General features: G+C 37.8%; 1 protein-coding gene across 3 annotated transcripts in view; it reads right to left on the bottom strand.

Annotated features, from left to right (window-relative positions):
• The window catches only part of MEMO1 (mediator of cell motility 1), a 135,968-nt gene that overhangs the window by 54,417 nt on the left and 68,937 nt on the right, over window positions 1–12,614 (bottom strand). For all 3 annotated transcript variants that reach the window (XR_010835589.1, XM_067007866.1, XM_059078754.2), the window contains one exon: window positions 10,483–10,564. Coding sequence is in view for 2 of the 3 variants with exons in the window: in XM_067007866.1 (XP_066863967.1) it covers window positions 10,483–10,564 (82 nt within the window). In the remaining variant the exon portion in view is untranslated. The remainder of the gene's footprint in view (window positions 1–10,482; window positions 10,565–12,614) is intronic.

Genomic DNA, 12,614 nt, shown 5'->3' with positions numbered 1-12,614 from the left:
AGCGATTTCTGTGCATTAATTTTGTATCCTGCAACTTTACCAAATTCATTGATTAGCTCTAGTAGTTTTTTAGTGGCATCTTTTGGATTATCTATGTATAGTATCATGTCATCTGCAAACAGTGACAGTTTTACTTCTTCTTTTCTGATTTGGATTCCCTTTGTTTCTTTTTCTTCTCTGACTGCCGTGGCTAGGACTTCCAAAACTATGTTGAATAACAGTGGTGAGAGTGGACATCCTTGTCTTCTTCCTGATCTTAGAGGAAATGCTTTCAGTTTTTCACCATTGAGAATGATGTTTGCTGTGGGTTTGTCGTATATGGCCTTTATTATATTGAGGTAGGTTCCCTCTATGCCCACTTTCTGGAGAGTTTTTATCATAAATGGGTGTGGAATTTTGTCAAAAGCTTTTTCTGCATCTATTCAGATGATTGTTTGGTTTTTATTCTTCGATTTGTTAACATGGTGTACCACATTGATTGATTTGCGTATAATGAAGAATCACTGCATCCCTGGGTAAATCTCACTTGATCATGGTATATGATCCTTTTAATCATACGCCATGGTGTTGTTGGATTCTGTTTGCTAGTATTTTGTTCAGATTTTTGCATCTATCTTCATCAGTGATATTGGTCTGTAATTTTCTTTTTGTGTATCATCTTTGTCCAGTTTTGGACCATCAGGGTGGTGTAGGCCTCACAGAATGAGATTGGGAGTGTTCCATCCTCTGCGATATTTTGGAAGAGTTTGAGAAGGCTGGGCATTAGCTCTCCTCTAAATGTTTGATAGAATTCACCTGTGAAGCCATCTGGTCCTGGACTTTTGTTTCTTGGAAGGTTTTTAATCACAGTTTCAATTTCATTACTTGTGACTGCTCTGTTCATATTTTCTGTTTCTTCCTGGTTCAGTCTTGGAAGGTTATACCTTTCTAAGAATTTGTCCATTTCTTCCAAGTTGTCCATTTTATTGGCATACATTTGCTTGCAGTAGTCTCTTAGGGTGCTTTGTATTTCTGCAGTGTCTGTTGTAACTTCTCATTTTTCATTTCTAATTTTATTGATTTGAGTCCTCTCCTTCTTTTTCTTGATGAGTCTGGCTAAAGGTTTATAAATTTTGTTTATCTTCACAAAGAACCAGGCTTTAGTTTTACTATCTTTGTTACTGTTTTGTATCTATTCCATTTATTTTTGCTCTGATCTTTATGTTTTCTATCCCTCTGCTAACTTTGCGTTTTCTTTGTTCTTCTTTCTCTAGTTCCTTTAGGTGTAAGGTTAGATTGTTTATTTGAGCTTTTCTCGTTTCTTGAGGCAGGACTGTATTGCTATAAACTTCCCTCTTCGAACTGCTTTTGCTGCATCCCATAGGTTTTGGATTGTCATGTTTTCATTGTCATTTGTCTCTAGGTATGTTTTGATTTTCTCTTTTTCTTCAGTGATCTCTTGGTTATTTAGTAACATATTGTTTAGCCTCCATGTGTTTGTCTTTTTTACATTTTTTTCCCTGTAATTTATTTCTAATCTCATAGCATTGTGGTCGGAAAAGATCTTGATATGATTTCAATTTTCTTACATTTTCCAAGGCTTGATTTGTGACCCATGATGTGATCTATCCTGGAGAATGTTCTGTGTGCAGTTGAGAAGAAAGTGTCAGCTTCTGTTTTGGGATGGAATGTCCTATAAATATCAACTAAATCTATCTGGTCTGTTGTGTCATTTAAAGCTTGTGTTTCCTTATTAATTTTCTGTCTGGATGATCTGTCCACTTGTGTAGTGAGCTGTTAAAGTTCCCCACTATTACTGTGTTACTGTCTATTTCCTCTTTTATAGCTGTTAGCAGTTGCCTTATGTATTGAGGTGCTCCTATGTTGGGTGAATATATATTTATAACTTATATCTTCTTCTTGGATTGATCCCTTAATCATAATGTCATGTCCTTCCTTGTCTCTTGTAACATTACTTTCTTTCTTTCTTTCTCTCTTTATTTATTTATTTTTTGCAGTACGCGGGCCTCTCACTGTTGTGGCCTCTCCCTTCGCGGAGCTCAGGCTCCGGATGCGCAGGCTCAGCGGCCATGGCTCACGGGCCCAGCCGCTCCGCGGCATGTGGGATATTCCCGGACTGGAGCATGAACCCATGTCCCCTGCATCGGCAGGCGGACTCTCAACCACTGCGCCACCAGGGAAGCCCACATTCTTTATTTTAAAGTTTATTTTATCTGATGTGAGTATTGCTACTCTAGCTTTCTTTTGATTTCCATTTGCGTGGAATATCTTTTGCCATCCCATCACTTTCAGTCTGTATGTGTCCTTAGGTCTGAAGAGGGTCTCTTGTAGACAGCATATATACAGGTCTTGTTTTGGTAGCCATTCAGCCAGCCTGTGTCTTTTGGTTGGAGCATTTAATCCATTCACAGTTAAGGTAATTATTGATATGTATGTTCCTATGACCATTTTCTTAATTGTTTTGGGTTTGTTTTTGTAGGTCCTTTTCTTCTCTTGTGTTTCCCACTTAGAGAAGTTCCTTTAGCATTTGTTGTAGAGCTGGTTTGGTGCTGCTGAATTCTCTTAGCTTTTGCTTGCCTGTAAAGCTTTTGATTTCTCTGTCGAAACTGAATGAGATCCTTGCTGGGTAGAGTAATCTTGGTTGTAGGTTCTTCCCTTCCATCACTTTAAATATATCATGCTACTCCCTTCTGGCTTGTAGAGTTTCTGCTGAGAAATCAGCTGTTAACCTTACGGGAGTTCCCTTGTATGTTATTTGACATTCTTCCCTTGTTGCTTTCAATAATTTTTCTTTGTCTTCAGTTTTTGACAATTTGATTACTATATGTCTCAGCGTGCATCTCCTTGGGTTTATCCTACCTGGAACTCTTGCGCTTCCTGGAGTTGGGTGGCTATTTCCTTTCCCATGTTAGGTAAGTTTTCGACTATAATCTCTTCAAATATTTTCTCAGGTCCTTTCTCTCTCTCTCCTCCCTCTGGGACCCCTATAATGCGAATGTTGGTGTGTTTCATGTCGTCCCAGAGGTCCCTTAGGCTGTCTTCATCTCTTTTCATTCTTTTTTCCTTATTCTGTTCTGTGGCAGTGATTTCCTCCATTCTGTCTTCCAGGTCACTTATCCATTCTTCCACCTCAGTTTTCTGCTATTGATTCCTTCTAGTGTATTTTCCATTTCAGTTATTATATTGTTCACCTCTGTTTAATTCTTCTAGGTCTTTGTTAAACATTTCTTGCAACTTCTTGATCTTTGCCTCCATTTTTTTCCAAGTCCTGGATCATCTTCACTATCATTATTCTGAATTCTTTTTCTGTAAGGTTGCCTATCTCCACTTCAGTTAGTTGTTCTTCTGGGGTTTTATCTTGTTTCTTCATCTGGTACATAGTCCCCTGCTTTTTCATTTTGTTTATCTTTCTGTGATTTTCATTCCACAGGCTGCAGGATTACAGTTCTTCTTGCTTCTGCTGTCTGCCCTTGGATAAGGTTATCTAAGAGGTTTGTGCAAGCTTCCTGATGGGAGGGACTGGTGGTGGGTAGAGCTGGGTGTTGCTCTGGTGGGCAGAGCTCAGTAAAACTTTAATGCTTGTCTGCTTGTCTGCTGATGGGTGGGGCTGAGTTCACTCCCTGTTGGTTGTTTGGCCTGAGGCGACCCAGCACTGGAGCCAACAGGCTCTTGTCGGGGCTAATGGTGGACTCTGGGAGGCCTCACGCCAAGGCGTACTTCTCAGAACTTCTGCTTCCAGTGTCCTTGTCCCAACTGTGAGCCACAGCTACCCCCTGCCTCTGCAGGAGACCCTCCAACACTAGCAGGTAGCTCTGGTTCAGTCTCCTATGGGGTCACTGCTCCTTCCCCCTGGGTCCTGATATGCACACTACTTTGTGTGTGCCCTCCAAGAGTGGAGTCTCTGCTTACCCCAGTCCTGTCAAAGTCCTGCAATCAAATCCCACTAGGCTTCAAAGTCTTAGTCTCTGGGAATTCCTCCTCCCGTTGCCGGACCCCCAGGTTAGGAAGCCTGACTTGGGGGTCAGAACCTTCACTCCAGTGGGTGGACTTCTGTGGTATAAGTGTTCTCCAGTTTGTGAGTCACCCACCCAGCAGTTATGGGATTGTATTTTATTGTGATTGCACCCCTTCTACCATCTCATTGTGGCTTCTCCTTTGTCTCTGGACGTGGGGTATCTTTTTTGGTGAGTTTCAGTGTCTTCCTATCAATGATTGTTCAGCAGTTAGTTGTGATTCCTGTGCTCTAGCAGGAGGGAGTAAGCGCACGTCCTTCTACCCCACTATCTTGAACCAATCTCCCAAGGACAGGGAGATTCTTAACTTAGATAGAGAATACACTGCAATGTATCTATTTTTTGATCATTAAGTATACCCCATACTCACTTATCCCTCATAGTGAGGAACTCTAATTCATGAAAGGACCAAGGTCACGGCAAAAGAAGAGAATTTGTAATACTTTCCTTTACCCTGGCCCAGATACATGGTAATGAATAAATCCATAGTAATAATCATCAACTCTCACCACTAATCCTCTGTTCCTACACCCTTCTCTTGCTAACAGAATCTATAACTCTACATGTATGTGGAAACAGGTTCCAGTAAGGAATCACTCACAATAAAGGAGGCTTCACTAAGGGAATGGCTACGTTTTTTTCTTTAGTCATTCTGTATGACAGCCAGAAGAGCAATGAAAATTTGAGCTCTACAGATATTTGAATATGCATCATAAAAGTGTGTCCAAGTTCTTAAAACCTTTAATACAAAGTCATCCCTGCTAGCTCTTACAGGTAACTCTGATTCTCAATGTAACTTCTCATGAAAACAAATACAAAATTATACTATTATTATATTATATACATATATATATAATTATATCTATAATTTGTCATTAGGCTAAAACCATACCTCTAAAAACTGATCTTTCTTTTAACGTAGAGTACTTTTGCTTCTCCCTTTACAGATCCTTTGCATCAGCAAGTTCAGCTCCTAACCTACCAGAATTTCTGTGCCCCTCAGAGAGCTGCAATTAAATGAGGATGCAAGGTCACTGTCCACAATCATCACTAGTTAAGTGACAGTTTCCCATCCAGCAACCTTGCAGTGTGGTATAATTTAAATTCCTACCTCAGGAAAATTACTAATCACTACATCACATGGACTTTCACTTATATCAACTATGAATGCCAAGAGTCTACTAAACATTCTATGAGAGGCTTTTCATCAAAGTGGATATAGGGAATAATAAAAGAACACTTACTTGAATTCAACAAAGTCAGATTTCCGTAGTCCTAATTCTACTGAATAGCAGGAAAAATGCAAAATAAAAGACTGCCCTAGATGAAATGAGAAGATTGGACCAGATGAAATGAGATCTCCAGCAATAAGCAAAGTTTGCAACCTTAAGTTAAGATATGATCTACACCCTAGAAACTAAATTTAAAAACACCTGTAAACGTACTGGATCAACCTGAATGACAACTGGCCCCAAACAGTTTACAGAAGCAGCAACCTCCATCTCAATTTTATTCTGCTGCACCTAGCCTTTTATTCTTTTCTTTCACAGGCACTGCTCAATGGCCCTAAAGATTTCTGCTTCAATAAAAAAATCAGTAAATGATTATATCCAAAAAATATCCAGGTAAAACAGTCATTATTTAGAATATTTTATTTTTACAAGTGGAATCTCACAAACATTAAGCAAACAATATTATGAGCTAAAAAGTCAAGTAAGAATAAACTAACCACAATGTTGCATATTGAAGGGTTTGTTTTTTTTTACTGCTAGAGTATATATGATTTGAGATATTGTCATGAAAAACCTACCAGTCCTTAATATTAACAAGACTGGGAAAGTCTTGATGGTTTCTACCAGATTTAGCTCGAACTCTATGCTAATGCGAGAAGCCTGTCTTCTGGCCTATCATTCACACAGGGCACTTCTGCTTTCACCATGTGAAAGGAAACGAGACAAAACCAAAAGAAAGCCAAACAAGCACACAACACAACACAGAACGCACTATGAGACTGTTTAGAAGATTGTTTGTTAACATTAACAAGGACTGCAAATCTCCAGTAACTTAAATTAACTAGATAATTTATGAAGATTCATTGTCTCATGACATGCACTGGTAGAGCTCTACAGGTATGCTTCACTATATACAACCTGGTCTTCTATATAAATGTTTCTTAGTTTTTAAATTTTTCAAACAGGTTTTTATGCTAAAGGTATAATGTACACAGTAAAAAATGGTACACAGTAAAAAAAGGTACACAACGAAAAGTGAAAGTATCCTTTATTCCATACTATTCCTACTCGGTTAACTACTAAGAAATCAAATTCTGCTTTAAATGTATGGCCTTCAATATTCATTGTCTGTGCTTGACAGTAAAAAATAATTTCATCAGGTAAATTAAGCCCCTTCCACAATTATCTGCTTATATTTTTATATTCAATAAGATGTTTCTTAAGTGATGCATATCTGTACAGCTCCATTCTAAGGGTTGCTGAGTTAATCCTGAATACTGCAAGATAAACAACAATTTTGGCATCAAGGTATCTGGCAGTCATGGTAAGAAGCCTTCTGGAACTCCTAGTTCATGAGATCATTTCAATATATATCCCAGGGCCACACAGTCTCCTGTGCCTCAATATAAGTAAGACAGTTCCAAATGCAACCAAAGGATATTTTTTAGTCAAATTAAATTCTTTTGGGGCTTCCCTGGTGGCGCAGCGGTTGAGAGTCCGCCTGCCGATGCAGGGAGCGCGGGTTCGTGCCCCGGTCCGGGAAGATCCCACGTGCCGCGGAGCGGCTGGGCCCGTGGGCCATGGCCGCTGCGCCTGCGCGTCCGGAGCCTGTGCTCCGCAACGGGAGAGGCCACAACAGTGAGAGGCCCGCGTACCAAAAAAAAAAAAAAAAAAAAAAATTAAATTCTTTTGAATCTCTCTCCCAAATGTGCCTGGTTATGTTATATAGATTAGAATTCATTAAAATTGATCAACAGTTGGTTTATGGGTCAATATTTAATCTTTTAATAATGTCAATAAATGACATTATTCTATTTAATCTACATCCATGTAAAAATAAGCAAACTATTTAAGCATTTTCAAAAGTGTGCTATCTAGGTTCTGAGTTTGTTTTTTTAAGGTTCCCCTCATATGATTTATTCCTATGAAGGCAAAATCTAAGAAAAGGTGGTCCCAGAGAGCTAGAATTTATAAAATTTTAAAAGTATGTTTTTGATTTGAAATAAAAGTAGAAATCTTAAAATTTTAAGTTGTCTAATTACTATATAAGCTCGTTCTTACAAAGACCCTTTTGTGCCTATATAACAAGAAAAAAATTGTTGTTGCTTTTCTACCTTAAAAAAAAAGGTAACTTTGGAAAGGAAAATATAGTAAGATGGAAACCATACAATAAGATGAACTTGACTACATTTAAAGTTTTCATATATTAACAAAGTAGAAATTGCCTATACATACATAAACGTAACTACAAAGTCACTATATAGCAGAAACATGCACACCAAAGCCAAAACTATTTTCAAATATTCATTTTAAAACCTAAGGTAACTTGGAAATCTTTTACAAATTAATATATTTGTAACATAGACTCAAACATTTCATTTCCCAGGGCATTTCCAAACATTTCAATTTAAAACTAACTACAAGAAGCAAACAAGTCTAGCTACTTTTTCATGAATAACTAACCTCATTTAAATTTTATGTTGATTCAGCTCAGCTCCCACATTTAGAGTAAGTTTTAACTAGGAAGGTAGTATACCATAATAGTCAAATACCAGCAAAGTAATGGGAATGACAATAGAACATATCTCATGAGATGCTATAAAGAGATAATTACTACTAATCCACTGTTTCTCACCCAACCAAGGATCTCACTTATACAAACTTCCCAACTTATACTTGCATCAATTTTTCTTTCTCTACTGGATCATGTCATCAACATTATAAACACTTTAATATCTCCCACCTTAAATAAAAATTCTCCCTGACACCATATTCCCATTGCCCTATTTCCTTGATTTATATATAGCAAAATTTCTCAAAAAAACTATCTATACTCACTGTCTTCATTTCCCTCTATTTGATTCTTTCTTGAACCCACTCCAACTGTGCCTTCATCCCCACCGCCCCACAGAAATTGTTCTTATTAAAATAACCAGCAATCTCCATAGTATCCAATTATCAATTATCAATCCTCATCTTATTTGACCTCTTGGCAGAATTTGACACACCTGATCATCTTTTCCTCCCTGACACATTTTCATCCTTTTGCCTCCCAGAGACTTCACTCACTCTTGGTTTTCCTCCTTCCCCACTGGTCCTCCTTCAAAATCTCCTTTGCAAATACTCATCTTCATCGTGACTTCTAAATTAAGCTGGCTTGCCTAAGGGCTTAGTCTTTGAACCTCTTCTCTATTTTACTCCCGAGGCAACCATGTCTGATTAAAGTTACACACTTAGCTGTGTTAAGTGTGATATGCCAACACAGCCTAGCCCTTCTTCCTTGTACTCCGATTCATATATCTAGCTGTCTCACTTGGATACCTAATAGGTATCTCAACATTAACACAGGCAGAATAAAATTTAGATTTTATATAAACACTTCAAATTCCACTCCCCACCTCCACCCTTGTTTTCTCCTTTAATTAGTACAAACCCCAATTCCATCCTTCCAATTTCACAAGCCCAAACTTAAGAGTCATCCTTGACTTCTTCTATTTCATTGGTCCTGCCTTCCAAATACCCAGAATATACAGCTTCTCATCACCTCCACCTCTAGCTCCCAGCCAAAGGCATTATGTCATCTCTTTTCTGTACTATAGTAATAAGCCTCCTAAATTGGACTCCTTGCCCCCACAAAACAGAAAGTTCATAGAGCAGCAAGAATAATCCTTTTCAAACCTAAGTCAGATCATGTCACTTTGCTGCTCAAAACTTCTCATTACTTGCCATATCACTTGGAATAAAAACCAAAGTTTTTATGTTCTCCTACAAAGCCTCCCTACAATCTAGCCCCCGCAGCCTACCTCATCCACTACTCTTCCCCACACGCACACCACTCCAGCTACACTGGCCTTGCTTTTCCTCAAACACATTAAGCGTACTGCCCCAGAGCCTTTGTCCTTGCTTTGTCCTCAACCTGAAACCCTTTTTCCCTAGGCATTTGCATAACTTCTCCCTCACATCATTTAGACTCAATTGTTACCTTATGAGGGAGACCTTTTCTTACTATCCTATCTAAACCAGCAACTTCTTACCCATACTGTCACTCTCAATCTTGTTATCTGCTTTATTTTTCTTAGCACCCATCAGCACCTGACACAGAATATAATTATTTATTTACTGTCTGTCTTCCCCAAATACTAAAAGGCAAGCACCATGAGAGTAGTGATTTTGTTTTATTCAAAGAGCAGCACAAAGTATCTGGCATTTAGCCTGGTAGATATTTGCTGAATAACAAAATAAGTAATAGCAAGTCATTATGCTAAACGTTTTATAAAGATTAGCTCATTTAATCTTTGGAAAAACTATATGAAAGTAATATTATTATTCCAATTTTGCCAAGGAGACAAAGGCACAAGAGATTAAATAACTTATATGTCACACAGTTGGTAAGTAGTATAGTCAGCTTCCTGAGTCTTTAAAATGAGATGAAGTTAGATCATACAAATGGAGTATTTAACAAAAAGTTTGGCACAAAAAATACATATCATTTATGGAATACTTATTATGTGCCAAACATTAATATAAGCTTTTTAATGTGTATTTACTTATTTAATTCTCATATTGTTTAATAAGTGATTGCTATTATTTTTACTATTTATCAAAGTACCAACCTGAACTCAACAGAAGTCACATAAAAGATGCTGCTATGACAGAAATAGCACAAACTCCAACATTTACCAAATCAAGATTAACTGAATTCACATCAGACACAGAGACATAGTTAACTTTATGTTTGCTAGCCTGTAGTTCTCAAAAAGCCCTCTAACATAGACAAAATAGTCACAGATTTTCATTAACAAAAAAAAATCTACCCCTCCCCTAAAAATCTGGCTGCTACTCCATACTGCACCATATTATGTTTAATCCATTTTTTATTATAAGTTTAAAATTATGTGATTAAAGTAGATCTTTTCAATGTTTAAAACAGAACTTATTCATTTGTACCAAATACTACTGAAATCACCAAGTTTATCTAATTTAAACAATTCTGTTTTAAAAGTCAGTTTTATTACCAAAAGTAAATTTTGATATATCTGCATCTGAGAAAATAAAGTAGCCAATTCCTTTATCCTTGAGTTAAAGTGAAAGCCACAGGAATCATGAAATTTAGTGAATATAACTTCTTCAGTTCAACACAGCATTTGATTTTTAATTTTTAATTCAATCCATAGATACTCATTCTTTATTAATAATTAACATATGAAAGATTCTGGGTAAAGACCCTTAAAACTTACGGTGCAATAATGGCTCTAGCAGGTCTTTTTGTGGACTGTACTTGTGAAAGCCAACCTTCTAGCTGTGCATTCAGTTGAGGTCCTATAAAAAGAGAAAGAGAGAAACAGGAGTGAGCAAAGCAATACAGTACTAATAACCATACATGACACAAAGTCCCCACTGAACCTATTTGGGACTAAAATAGCTTAATGGGCTGTGGATCATCATTTTGGATGTTAATGTTTGAAACTTAACCAACTACAATGTTTCTAGTAGCAAGCCATATGATAAAGACAAATACTGATTAAACAAAATTTGCTTTAATCCATCCACTTATTTATTTACAACCATCTTCATTCAAGAACAATACAATCTACAATTTGAGGCAATGATCAAACAAAATAAAACAAGAAAGAGAAAATATAGTATATGAAAAGAAAATAAGTGAATATATTTTAGAGTACCAAAACCTGCCTTAATCACTAAAATCACATCCATGGAGTGATCATTACCACACTCAATGATCTTTCCTGCCATCCACTCCAGCCCTCTATTCCCATCACCATATCAATAACCAGTGTTAACTACACCACCTCAAAAATCTCAATTTCAAGCATCCCACTCTCTTCACTTCTTATCATTCCAGTTCACGTCTAGAAATCTGTTGGAGTCACTTTTCCAACTGTCCTTCATCCTCTCGTCTTCATGTTTTATGCCCATCCTGAGATTTGATGATCCATCACTATAATCACTCTCTTGCCTGTGGCCTCCCTCCTTTGCTCCTCTCTTCCTCCAGCATAGTCAAATCATAGTTAAAACCAACCTTCCACTTAACAAAGCACCTCCATCTGAACAGCTGAATGAGACTATAAAGAAACACAACCATATGAACTTTGAAATTATACTCATAAATTACAGCAGATCCTTAGCAAACAAAGCTCAGAAATCATATCACGACAACCTAGTGAATTTGCTCACCTATCTTTTAGAGAGTTACTTCATATAGCTTCTCTTTTTACCTTAAACCATCATCCCCTTCCCATTCCCATTCCCAACAGATGATCAAACTTTTCATTTTGTTAAGGAAAAACAAGCAGAATAACCAACCATTCTGGTTGCTCAGGACTTTGCCAGTTTAAGCACTGGAAGTCCTGCATCCTGGGAAACCTCCCAGTCTCAGGCAAACCTGAATGTTAGTCGCCCTAAATTCAGAAGAGAACTACTTCCTCTTCCCACCATTTATTCTGCTTTCCCTCCTGTTTCAACAAACTGTCCTTGCTCCTATCAAAAGCCAAACAAATTATTTCTGCACTGGATCTCACTTTGTTTTTCATACTCAAGGACTCTGCTCTTACAACTGTCCTTGTCTCCTGCACTAATTTTTCCCTTTTTACCAGATCATTATCATTACCGTGCAAATATGCAATACTAGTAAATTGATTTCCCCCCAACTACTGTCCCCCTTTTCTCTGGCTCTCTCTTTTTAAACTTTTAATTTAAAAAAATTTAAACATTACAAAAGAACCTAGATAATAATATAACAAACACTCATGGATTGACTGTCCAAATAAATTAAAACTTAACATTCTATCTTATTTACTTAAGATCTTCTTTTATTAGGAAATAAAATACTGGAATCCCTGGTGGTCCAGTGGTTAAGAATCTGCCTGCCAGTGCAAGGGACATGGGTTCAATCCCTAGTCCGGGAAGATCTCACATGCCATGGAGTAACTAAGCCCGTGAGCCACAAATACTGAGCCCACGCACTCTAGAGCCTACAAGCCACGACAACTGAGCCCACACAACACAACTACTGAAGCCCACGTGCTCTGGGGCCCATGTGCAGCAACCACTGAGCCCTCTTGCTGCAACTACTGAAGCCAGTGCACCTAGAACCCGTGTTCCGCAACAAGAGAAGCCACCACAACGAGAAGCCCATGCACCGCAATGAAGAGTAGACACCACTCCCCGCAACTAGAGAAAGTCCACGCGCAGCAACAACCCAGCGCAGCCAAAAAAATACTAAAAAATTTTTTTAATTATTAATTTTTAAAAAAGAAATAAAATATTAAAGACACCTGAATTCCTTGCTGATCCCATTATATACCTCCCTCCTAAGGTAACCAAGGTAACCACTTTCTGATTTTGGTTT

The sequence above is a fragment of the Kogia breviceps genome, chromosome 11 (assembly GCF_026419965.1).
Source record: "Kogia breviceps isolate mKogBre1 chromosome 11, mKogBre1 haplotype 1, whole genome shotgun sequence".
Taxonomy (NCBI): domain Eukaryota; kingdom Metazoa; phylum Chordata; class Mammalia; order Artiodactyla; family Physeteridae; genus Kogia; species Kogia breviceps.
The sequence above is the reverse complement of the archived record's forward strand: the minus strand, read 5'-3'. Positions and strand labels throughout refer to the sequence as shown.